At 36.4% G+C, this 12,778-nt stretch overlaps 1 protein-coding gene across 1 annotated transcript in view; it reads left to right on the top strand.

The window, feature by feature from the left end:
• The first annotated feature begins 221 nt into the window (after window positions 1–221).
• Window positions 222–12,778, top strand: part of cd63 (CD63 molecule) — a 36,008-nt gene continuing 23,451 nt past the window's right edge. The window contains exons 1-2 of the mRNA XM_057861555.1: window positions 222–389; window positions 934–1,019. Coding sequence (XP_057717538.1) covers window positions 954–1,019 — 66 coding nt within the window. The 5' untranslated portion in view covers window positions 222–389; window positions 934–953. The remainder of the gene's footprint in view (window positions 390–933; window positions 1,020–12,778) is intronic.

The following is a 12,778-nucleotide window of genomic DNA, read 5'->3' as shown; positions in this document are numbered from 1 at the left end:
TTTTTTCTTTATTCCTTATGTTTTTTTCCCCACTGAATGAATGCACTTAAATTGAAGTTTGGATTTTTCTCTTTTTCCATTAAGGTCCCATATTATTAGAATTTAAAAAAAAATTAGAAGCTAAAAAACACATCTTTTTCAGGGGTGCCAATAATTATGGAGGGCAATGTACAAACAGGGCAGTTGGCCGCAGTTGGCCCGCGGGCCGTCATTTTGGACACCATTGCCGCAGGTCAACGTATTGGGTAGCCATCATCATCATCATCGTCGTCATCATCACCATCTTATTCGGGGAGGGACCAGTCTACAAGCAACAAGGAGAGAGCCCAAACTTCAAAGCTTCTCTTTCTTCAGTCCTTCATTTTCGGAATTGACATACTTTTAAAAAGGTAAGCTTATTACGGAAAAAAACGGAACAATAAGCTAACACTTTCCCGCAAAGGTCTGCCGTCCAGCGTTGTTGTTAAGGTCAGCGTTCCGCCTTCTTTTCTGGCAACTTCTTCAAAAAGAAAAGCATCCATTTATCGCGAAACACGACTAATTTACAAGAAAAACTCAAGGACAAATCTAATAAGGATTCTAACTCGCTTAGTTAGATGGCGGTCCACCCCTAGAACAAAGCTGCCATTGTCGTTTTGGAGGTTGTTGGCTAACGGTGCGAGGCATGGCTGGACGTTTTTAAAGGACTTACACACTTGTTAATGTTTTTAAAACACGGAAGTACATGTAGAAATGAGTTTGGAGCAGTGGAAATAAGTTTGGAGGACTCTCTGTAACCTTTCGGGCGGTTCGGGAACTCCAACTTTGTGTCAACACGTTTGGGGAAATGACTCATGTTCTTCCTTGGATAAGCAGCTGCTGCTCACTTTTAGGTTGAGGAGGGGAAAACGTGAGCTTTTATTTTTTTTTTCTTCTTTTTTTTCCTCGATTTAGGAAGCGAATCGTCTTCAACCATGACTCTCGAGGGGGGAATGAGATGCGTCAAGTACTTGCTCTTCTTTTTCAACTTCATCTTCTGGGTGAGTCTCAACTTGCTACGCCTCAAGAAATAGACGAAAAAGACGAAGGAAACGCCGTAAAATTATCGCTTTTTACGGCGTTATTGTAGAAGTCTATTAATCTTTCAACTAGTTTGTTCGAATAATCGAGTAATCGGATTAGGGACGTTTAATGCGTTGCAGAATACGTAAAACGTAGTAGCAGACGTAAAACAAAGGCTTGTTAAGATTGTGCTTTCAAAAAAACATGAAATGCAAATACAAAATCATAGACTTCATAAAATATTGACGGGGTGCGCGCCGATTCATAGGGAGCCAGCATTGTTGGCGTGGCCGTCAAAGCTGACCGAGTGGAAAAACAAAGAGCTTTTTCCATTGAAAATTCTTGTGAATAAATGCTTACATTTCTGAATTCCTTATGAATATGGATGTAACATAGTCTCGATTCTTGGTTAAAAGCAAAATCCGCGCAGTTAGCGTTTATTTCACGTAAATATGTCGAATGTGCTGCTCGTCTTTAAGTCAATGTAGCGTAGGGTGACCATATTTTGATTTCCAAAAAAAGAGGATGCCCAGCCCGGCCTCAAGGTACTTGAATTTTACTCGAAGTTCACTCAAAGATGCCTATATCACTTTAATATCTTTAAAGTGTGCCTCCGCCGTCTGGATAGAAAAATTCAGTTTTACAAAAAAAAAAAAAAAACATAGGCCTATTGCCATATAGTATATATTATATACTATATGAAAATATTTTTTACTCAACTGGTTACACATCAGGCTTTATCCTTCCTAAAAAAATAATCAAACAAAAAGAAAAAAAAAATATATATATATATATAATGCAGACCCATGGAAATGTAATCCAGTCAATACACACACACAGTAGGCTATGTGCCAACTCGACATTTTTATAAATTACTATCACAACAATTGTCGTTGACAAATTGTTATTCCCACCCATTTTTTTATTCTCATTCAATGTTCTAGATCAGGGGTCCCCAAACTTTTTCCTGTGAGCGCCACATAACTTTTCCCTTCTCTGATGAGGGGCCGGGGTCAGTTTGTAACAGAAAAAGTATGACGATTGCAGGAGTGCCTAAATGTAAAAGTTTATTATTTTTCAGAAAGCCACAATCAAATAACCCTTTCTGGATTCTTCACGGAACAAAAGTAAATAAAATAAATATAATATAATAATAATAATAATTAAAGATGTCGATTGATCGGGTCCGATCACGTCTTTTTCAAAGTATCGGAATCAGCAAAAAAATATCGGACATTCCTTTTTTTAATATATATATATTTTTTAATTAAATCGTTTTCTAACTGTATTTAACGTTACAGACAAAATGTCTTACACTCATCCAGAGTCTTTAGTTTTAACTTAAAGTAGGGCTATCAAATTTATTGCGTTAATGGCGGTAATTAATTTTTTAGAAAATTAATCACGTTAAAATATTTAACGCAATTACTGCATGCGCTGCACGACCCACTCACGCATTGTCGCGTTCAATCTAAAATGGCGGCGTTTTACCTTTTATATAGAGCTAAAAGGCAGCGTAAAATAAGTAGACTGAATTTTGGCAGTCTTTGGAGCATTTTTTTAGTTGGCTAAAGCCTTAAAATCCTTCTCTCAATAATTTGAAATATCGTGGGAAGCAATGTGGGGAAGAAAGGTAGTAGTTGATCTTTTTCTAACACCCTACGTTATTCCCCAACGCAGAGAAGATATATCAATTGGTGCCACTACGCACAGTCATGGTTGCACTTCCCATCATGCATTTGGGCAGAACAGTTAAATGGCGACAGTATCATTTACTGAAAGCTCAACAAATACAATAGATGACAATATTTAGTTACAATATACAAAGTCACATTTATCCTTTAAGAATTACAAGTCTTTCTATCGGTGGATCCCTCTCACAGAAAGAATGTTAATAACGTAAATGCCATCTTGAGGATTTTTTGTCATAATAAACAAATACAGTACTTATGTACTGTATGTTGAATGTATATATTCGTCCGAGTTTTATTCATTTTTTTCTTAATGCATTGCCAAAATCTATCTGATCGGGAGAAATTATCGGGAATGATTGGAATTGAAACGGGAGCAAAAACAAAGCAATCGGATCGGGAAATATCGGGATCGGCAGATACTCAAACTAAAACGATCGGATCGGGAGCAAAAAACATGATCGGAACAACCCTAATGATAATAATTATAGTCAAAACACTATTAATTAAATAGATAATCACCAAATAACCCTCTCTGAGTTCTTCACAGAAAAGGCCAGGAAATAAATAACACTATTGAGGGAAAAAAAGAAAAATCAAAATGCTCTCTGGTATTGTTCAAGTGGCCGGACCAAATGTGGAGGCGGGCCGTATTTGGCCCGCGGGCCGTAGTTTGGTGACCCTTGTTCTAGATTGTACAGAAACAATAACCGAAATAAACTGACAAGCTACTCAACCAGCATGTTCAAATGCAGCAGTTCAAAACTACATTGCCCATAATGCCTAGCGTGGCTGAGCTCAAGCTACCCAATTAGCGAGTACTGGCAGCCGAGGCAAAATCAAACTTTTCTGTTAAAGTTTACAATCATCGGCAGCGCGACGATGCGACACCAAACGGAATTTTACAGATTACACCAGTACAAATCTCCGAGAGAAGTCAACAGTTGCCTTTATAAACGTATTTATCAGGGGAAAAACTCATAAGAAACACAGCTACTTAGAATGTAATAGTAACATTCAACCAAATAAACGAAAGCAGAGCAACTACAAGACTCAATACATTATACTGCATCTCTGTGTACACATGTAACCCAATATACAACAGAAGACACATGATCGACATTAACAGGAGATAAACTTAACAGAAAGTTGTATGGAGCCACGTCTCTTAGAAATCCTTATTGAAGTCCTTACTGTAGTCTGATCTCTCACCCAACCGTCAGTAGATGGCGGTAATTCCCCATGAAACAAAGGGTAAACTGCCAACAAAAAACAAGATCTACTCCTTCTCCCGCCCTCACTAGTAGGAGCCACGTCAACGCAGGCAGGATTCTCTTTAAATTGGTCCCGTGAAAAATCATAAAAACCGGACATTTTCATGACCTTATGAAACCTGGCCGGACCCTCCGGAGAGCACGTGATAAGAGGACTTGTCCGGGCAAAAGAGGACGTTTGGTCACCCTAATGTAGCGGCCACCTTCACACAAAAAAAAGAGCTTTTTACGTTGAAAATTCTTGTGAATAAATACTTGAATCCCTGAATTCTTTATAGATATGGACTTAAAACAGTTTCAATTCTTGGTCAAAAGTAAAATAAATGCTAACTGCCCGTTTTTTTTGTTTTGTTTTTTGCTTTTAACCATAATCTAGACTGTTTTAGTCCATATCTATAAAGAATTCAGGGATTTAAGCACTTATTCACCAGAATTTTCAACGCAAAAGCTCTTTGTTGTACTAAAGGGGCCGCCACAGTGACTTAAAGACTACCACCAGCACATTCGCCATATTTACGTAAAGTAAATGCTAACTGCCCATTTTTTTGGTTTTGTTTTTTAAATTGATTTTAACCAAGAATCCAGACTGTTTTTGTCCATATTTATAAAGAATACAGGGATTTAAGCATTTATTCCCAATAATTTTCAACGGAAAAAGCTCTTTGTTTACATACTGTATGGCGGCCGCCACATTGACTAACAGACTAGCATCGTACTTCGCAATATTTACGTAAAATAAATGCTAACTGCATGGTTTTTTTGCTTTTAACCAAGAAACGCCTGTTTTACGTCCATATCTAAAAAGAATTCAGGGATTTAAGCATTTATCCACAATAATTTTCAACGGAAAAAGCTCTTTGTTTACACATGGCAGGGGCTAATTTTCGTAACTGACTAGCCTCATAGTTCGCAATATTTAAGCAAAATAAATGCTAACTGCACGGTTTTTTTATTTTAACCAAGAATTGAGACTGTTTTACATCCATATCTATAAAGAATACAGGGATTTAAGCATTTATTCACAAGAATTTTTAACGGAAAAAGCTCTTTGTCTGTGATATGGCGGTCACTAATTTGCCAATTTGTAAAATAAATGCTAACTGCCCGTTTTTTTTTTTTTGCTTTGAACAAAGAATCGAGACTGTTTTACGTGCATATCTATAAAGAATTCAGGGATTTAAGCATTTATTCACAAGAATTTTCAATGGAAAAAGCTCTTTGTCTGTGTTTCCACTCGGTCAGCTTAGACGGAGATAGACCCCCTATGAATCGGCCCCGCGCTCCATGTCCTGTCAATACGTTATGAAGTCTGTGTTCTTAGTTTGAATAGTTGAGTAGTTAAGAGTTCTTTCATGGTTCCTGTTATGAGATATTAAAAGCATTATATCCCCCGTTTTCCGTGGTCAATCGGTGCCAAATATGAATTGGGAGACAGGTTAAAGTCAACACTTTCAAGTCATATTGCGCGCAGCGCTTTATATCAAATGCGAAATTTTTTACGGTGCCTTAGAGACGCCACATAATTGAAGAGGCCGCTGTAGTCATAGAATGGCAAACATCAGTCTGATTGGTATAATGGAGGCATGTGATAATTGTTTCAACGTCTCAATGGTGAAACTGGTAGAGCTACTGTAGGCATCGCTTTGGGAAAAAATGTCAAATGTAGCGGACTAAGAGTAGCGTTTCTTCACCACAAATCTACTCGAATAAAAGTAAAAAGTATGGCTTTATAAAACTAGTCTTAGAAGTACATTTTTCTCAAAAAGTTACTCAAGTAAATGTAACATGTTACGACCCACCCGTTATTTATAATGTACTGTATTTATTATATTGCATGATGTCATTGTTTACATATTTATTTTATTTTATTGCTATAGATGTTACTGTATTGTATTTAAAAAAAGTTACAGTACAATCATAAAACCGCAGAATAAATGAGCTATACAAATTATGACTGTAAATAATATTAAAAGTAAAAGTAAATGATGACAAAAAAGAAAGCCCTATTTGATCAAATAAAAATTGTATTGTTATGTATTTGATCTTTATTTTATATTAATTTAGTATCCATTCACGTATTGACATAATTATTGTTTTTTTATGTTTATAGATTTTTTAAAAATTTTTGTCACTAAATTAAAAAAAAAAACAATAGAACTTTAGAACAGAACATTATTTGTCATTGCAACAAGTACAATGAAATGGCAATCTTGTGACTAGGGAGTGTTTTTGTTCCAAAGGAGTGTTTTTGTTCTAATCGTAATCAAAATGAACTTAAATCCCAGAATAAATGACAAAAAATATTAAATTACAATGTAAATACAACTGAAATGGTGTCTGTACGTGTGTTTTAAGGGCTTTATAGCAAGTGCCGATGATGGAATGTGAGTCTTATGACCAGATTTCAAAGTGCGGAATGCGTCATGTGACTTTTGCTTCTACTCTACTCCAAGTTCAAGTGTTTTTTTGATAGGAAAGAGGAAGGAAGATGTGAATGACAAAGCAGATTTTAGTCATTTTATACTGTAACTTTGTTTACGTCAAGAATTTTTTTTAAAAAAGGCTAAAACCTAAAAAAGTCTTTAACACGGGGTAAAGTGCTCTTTTTTGTATAGGCAGAAGAAAAAGAAACATTGTGCTCTTTTAGTGAAAAAAAAAATTGAATGTTGCTTGTTGTTTTGAGTGATTAAAAGCAACAACCCAAAATGACATTCCTTATCTTTTTCACCTTTTATAAATACATAGTTGGAATATTATGAAAATAAAGTTGTCCCACAAAAAAAAAAATAAAACCCTCACTATGAAAAGATGTGAATACTGTAGATGAAGAAAGTACTTTAAAGTTTCTTCAAAAGACTATTTATTTAAAGGATTTGGTCATTTCGAAAATAAAATCACATTTCATTTAGGGTTACACTTGTGTAACGTGAGAACAAGTAGCATGTCTTGGTAATGGTCTAAAAATAAATTGGCATGAACCTAACTAGGTCGAATATTTTAGTAATCAAGTATTCAACGGAAAATTCCATTGATTAATCGGATAAAACATTTTTTAGGTAAACAAAACATATAACAAAAGCAAAACAAAAGATATATTACCCTCCCAGGGGTGCTGGAAGTCACTCACAGCAGGGGGTGCTGGCGATCTTATTTTGTTTTTCCCATCCAACAACATCCGTTGCGCTCCAAATTTGCCAAACTTGTGCCTTTTCTCCATACAAGGCGTGCAAAATGGCAGTACACACACATGCTAGATAGTTTACGTACTACTACTAGGCTACTACAAAGACAGCGTTCTATTTCACTTACAGTGTGTGTTGAGTTTTTGTATTGGAAATAAGAGTGCCCGTGTAAGATAATGCAAATCCCCGCAGCTAGACAAGTGCAATGACACACAAACACATTTGGAAACTTCCAATAAGCCTCGGTTTAACACCCACTTATAACAACACTCAAATAAATGGCGCTGCAACGATTAATCGATTAACTGGAGTAGGGCTGCAGCTATCGAATATTTTAGTACTCGAGTAATCGACTGAAAATTCTATCGATTAATCGAGTAATCGGATAAAACAAATATATTTTTAGGTGAAGAGCAATTATAGATATACATGAGAAAACAAGACATTTTATCATTTTCAGTCAATCAATGTCTTTATTTTTTATGTATATTGTTGAAAACAGCCAACAATTGCATCTCAGATGTAACTAGAATTTTAAAAAATGACTAATTCACTGCTTTCACTCAAAAAACCTTTAGATCTTATTTTAAAAAAGTATATATATATATATATATATTATATATATATATATATATATATATATATATATATATATATATATATATATATATATATATATATATATAAACACACCTAAAAATGCCTTTACGCTTGATAACACACATCACTTAAAAGTTAGGATTTTTTTCCCACGTTTTTCAATTAAATTTCTATTTGTGTCAAGCCATTTTTAAGTTCTAGTTAAGTTTTAAGTTAGTCTAAACTGTAAGTCCTGATAGGATTTTGAGTTTTTGCACTGTTCAAAATAAATGTATGATACAGGCTGTATTGGAGCACATTAGGGACTAGTGCTACTTGGTGTTTTATCCAGCAATGACTACTGAGCTAAAATTGATAGTTAGCATTATTGAGTTTTTATTTGACACCCTCATCACTCCACAACGCTATGTTATGTTATAGCCTGTATGTAAGACACGTTAGCCACGCATCGAAAGCGGTCTTAATTAATTGAAACCTAGCCCTCCGCAGTGCTAACGTAAGGTGAGCTAGTAGTGACAGTAACGTTAATCTTATACAGTATATTAGCGTTTAGCGCTCTTTATTAGCGCTTAGCGCTCTACTGCTTTAAGATGGCGGCTGTTTGCTAACGCTGCCCAGACGCGGCATAGTCTGTCATTGCGCATCTAGTTCAACATACATGTGATCTCTATGAGACTCACTGGACGCCACCTGCAACTAACGTAGCATGAGCGGGCTAGTATTTAGCAACGTCGGCGTCGTTTGTAGCGGTTGTCGGCTGCAGTAAGTTTTTTTTTTTTTTTGCTTCTTCCTCTACGCACGTGACATCAGCGCGTTGTCCCGCATTAAAAGTAGTCCGAGCAAAACGTGATGCTTAGAGCTGTCAAAATAAACGATTACTCGAGGTGAATAAAATTACTCGGATCAGTTTTTAAACTCGAGTTACTCGAGTTGCTCGAGTATTCGTTTCAGCTCTAAACTGGAGTATTTGACCAGATAAAAAGATTTGAATTAAATTTTGCTGCTTCGAGTATTCGTTTAATTAAAGTGGCATTGTAATGGTTTGTTTTGAAAGTATTTACATTTAGTTCTATTGATTTGGGTGGATACACTGCACTCTAGTCTGCTTCATTTCACGTGGCTGAATTCAGCTGCTCCCTGTTAAGACCAACATAAGCTAAGGTTTTGTTTGAGCTAATTTTAAAAAAAAAATGTTTTTATATGTTCGTGAATCGTAATTTAGTTTATTGGTGTATTTGGCCATGTTTTTTTTTGTGGGAATACGTGTCTGGACCATTTGTTAAGAGCATTAAAAAAAAAAAAAGTTAGCATATTATAGCATTTAAGCTAGCGGACTTTAGCCAATTGTTCTTTTGTTGTACATAGATTACATAGATCCTCATTTATTAATTTTTTATACTGTTTGAGGCTTATCTCAGGTATTTAATTTTTTTTATGTTCCTTATCCGATTACTCGATTATTCGAACTAACTACTTACTACTAAAATAATCGATTGCTGCAGCCCTACACGAATATCCAACCGCACTCTACACGGCGGCAGCTGAACAGCAACAACAAGCAATAATATGGCTACAATGCAAGCTATTTGAAGTTCTCCACGGTCTAAATCTCCAAACTTTTCCTCGCTGGGCAATATTATAAACTATCATGATCATCTTCATTTTTGACCTCAAATCTAATTTTACAAAATTTTGCTGTTTCTGTAAAGAAAAAAATAGCTAATTCGTTTTTGCACCATGTTAACGCCCCTCTGTCAACAGTTAACTTTTCTGTTCCTTTTAAAGGCTAAAGCAACATTGCATATTCCCTGTTGTCAAGATAAGAAAACAAATCTTACCATGTGTTTCAAAACAAGCAAGCCTGGGGCACAGCCTGGCTTGAAGAACATCATTGTTTAGAAGTCTTTGATAGTGAATGAGTTAACCACAACTCACTGGTGATGAGCCAAATAATGCTACGATACAGGTTGACAATCTACACGTACAATCAGAAAATGTCACGCTTTGTGACGAAAACTAAGGGACGTGATTGTCATCGTTAACGAAAACAACAATGATCTGAACGCTGATCGGGTTAAAGAAATTTCCATATGAACGTAGCTAACCTATGTCAGTCCTGAAAGGGATGACGAACATTATCGGACACTGAAGGAAACGCCTCATCCTTGTTTGATTCCGGCTCATTGTTTTATAAGCTTGAAGCCCTTTTGTTTGCTACGTTTGTTGGGTCCTTTAGTTTTCCCACTGCACCCTTTAGCTTGCCTATTTGACTCCGGCTCAAATATTTACATTGCATCTCGACTAAAGCGCCTAAATGCACGTGATGTGTCATATGACTTGTTTTCTTAACAGCACTCATGTCGTTTTTCAATGTACAATGGTATGAAAAAGTATCTGAATCTTTTAGAGTTCCTCACATTTCTCCATAAAATCACCATCAAATGTGATCTGATCTTTGCCAAAATCACACAGATGAAAAACCTATCTGCTTTAACTAAAACCACCCAAACATTTATTGGTTTTCATATTTTAAATAGGATAATATGGAAAAAATGACAGAAGGAGGGAAAATAAGTAAGTGAACCATCACATTTAATATTTTGTGGCCCCCCTTTGGCAGCAATAACTTCCACCATACTTCCTGTAGCTGCAGATCAAACTGGCACATCGATGAGGACTACTTTTGGCCCATTCTTCTCTACAAAACTGATGAACTTCAGCCAGAATCCTGGGACGTCTGGCATGAATCGCTGTCTTTAGGTCATCTCACAGCATCTCAAAAGGGTTCAAGTCTGGAGTTTGACTTGGCCACTCCAGAACGTGTATTTTCTTCTTCTGAAACCATTCTGAAGTTGATTTACTTCTGTGTTTTGGATCATTATCTTGTTGCAGCATCCATCCTCTTTTTAGCTTCAACTGTCTGACAGATGGCCTCAAGTTTTCCTGCAAAACAAATAGATAAACGTTTGAAATCAATTCTTCCATTAATGGTTGCAAGTTGTCCAGGCCCTGAGGCAACAAAACCGCTCCTAATCATGATGCTCCGTCCACCATGCTTCACGTTGGGGATGAGGTTCTTGATGCCGGTGAGCTGTTTTAATTTCTCTTCCACACATGACGTTGTGTGTTTCTCCCAAACAATTCAACTTTGGTTTCATCAGTCCACAACATATTTTGCCAAAACTTCTGTGGAGTGTCCAAGTGCTTTTTTGCGAACACTAAATGAGGAACAATATTTTTTGAGACAGCAGTGGCTTCCTCCGTGGTGTCCTCCCATGAACTCCATCCTTGGCCATAGTTTTACATATAATTGATGAGTGCACATAGATATTGGACTGTGCCAGTGATTTCTGTAAGTCTTTAGCAGACACTGTAGGGTTCTTTTTTACCTCCCTGAGTATTCTGCGCTGAACTCTTGGCATCATCTTTGGTGGACGGCATCTCATCGGGAGCGAAGCAACAGTGCCAAACTCTCTTAATTTGTAGACAACTTCTTTGACTGTCGATTGATGAACATCCAGACTTTTAGAGATGGTTTTGTATCCTTTTCAAGCTTTATACAAATCAACAATCCTTGATCGCATTTCTTCAAACAGCTCTTTTGACCAAAAGGTTTTCCAAAAGGTTCAAATACTTTTTCATACCACTGCAGCCAGCTGACCTTTTTTGGGGCGAGCTCTATCCTGAGCATCTTGCTCATTAGTGTTCATGACCGCCACTCTAGTATAGGATAGAATGATATCGCAGTAGTTCAAGTCCAGGGTGTCAAGTGTACGGTCGATCTGCCTGACAGGCAGAGGTGGGTAGAGTAACAAAAAACTTTTCTCAAGTAAGAGTAGCTTTACTTCAAAATAATATTACTCAAGTAAAAGTAGTTGTCCAAAAACTGTACTCAGGTACAAGTAAAAAAGTATTTGGTGAAAAGAATACTCTAGTAATGAGTAACATTGTGATGACTGTTATATTTTTGTTGGATTTTTTTTTTTTTAAAAAGGATAGTATGTTTTGTTTTAGTTATCTAGATGGACTACTGTTATAGCCAAAGATAAACAACAACAAAAAATCATTGAATTCCAACGAGAGAATTTTTTTTTTTTTTAAATAAATGAAGCATTATTCGTCCAAAGAGCAAGACTGCCTTCTGGTGGAGAAAATTTTTATGAAATTATTTTGAATCCTGCGGCTTATAGTCGAGTGAGGCGTATTTGTTGGTTTATTTGGGTTAATAGGTAACACTTTTTTTGATGGCGGCTTCATAAGACTGCTATAAGACTTTCGTAATCATGACATGACACTATCATGGGCATTAATTAATGCTTATGACAGATTTCATTAAGTATCATCCGGCAAATGATGTCACAAACTCCATTTATGTCCATCTTTTACATCCATTCAAAAGTAAGATTATTGACACTAAATGACATCTGTTATAATAAGCATTCATTAATGCTCATGGCAGTGTCATGTCATAATTATGATGGTTTTATTACAGTTTGATGGCGCCACTGTCAAATAAAGTGTTACCAAGTACCATAACGAGCAATTAATGAAACAACTGGAACAAGAAATAATTAGCACAGCAAATGAATTATGATGCTAGGAGACATGTTGGATGACAACGGTGTTGACAGCAGGTGGCAGCAGAGGTTGATTGTCGTCCCCAAGGAAGCAGAGATTTCCAAGTGAAGCTTCTTGAAGCAATGAAGCTTTGCAGCCATTTTGGTTCAAAGCTCCATGGTGGTTCATTGGGTCTTAGACAGTTTTATGATGCCACTGTCAAATAAAGTTTTATCGGTTAATATAATACAGTAAGGACAGCTGCAGCTTATGGTCCAGAGCAGCTTATCTATGAACAAATGCTATTATTGTGTCAAATTTGGTGGGTGGCGCCTTATAGTCAGGTGCGCCTTATACATACCTGTCAACCCGAGGCCGTTAGCAATATTATAAATAGTGACGTGTGCCCTTACAAATTGGTGACTAATCTTAC

The sequence above is a fragment of the Corythoichthys intestinalis genome, chromosome 2, assembly GCF_030265065.1.
Source record: "Corythoichthys intestinalis isolate RoL2023-P3 chromosome 2, ASM3026506v1, whole genome shotgun sequence".
Taxonomy (NCBI): domain Eukaryota; kingdom Metazoa; phylum Chordata; class Actinopteri; order Syngnathiformes; family Syngnathidae; genus Corythoichthys; species Corythoichthys intestinalis.
Note: the sequence above shows the minus strand (reverse complement) of the source record. Positions and strands in the feature narration are given on the sequence as shown.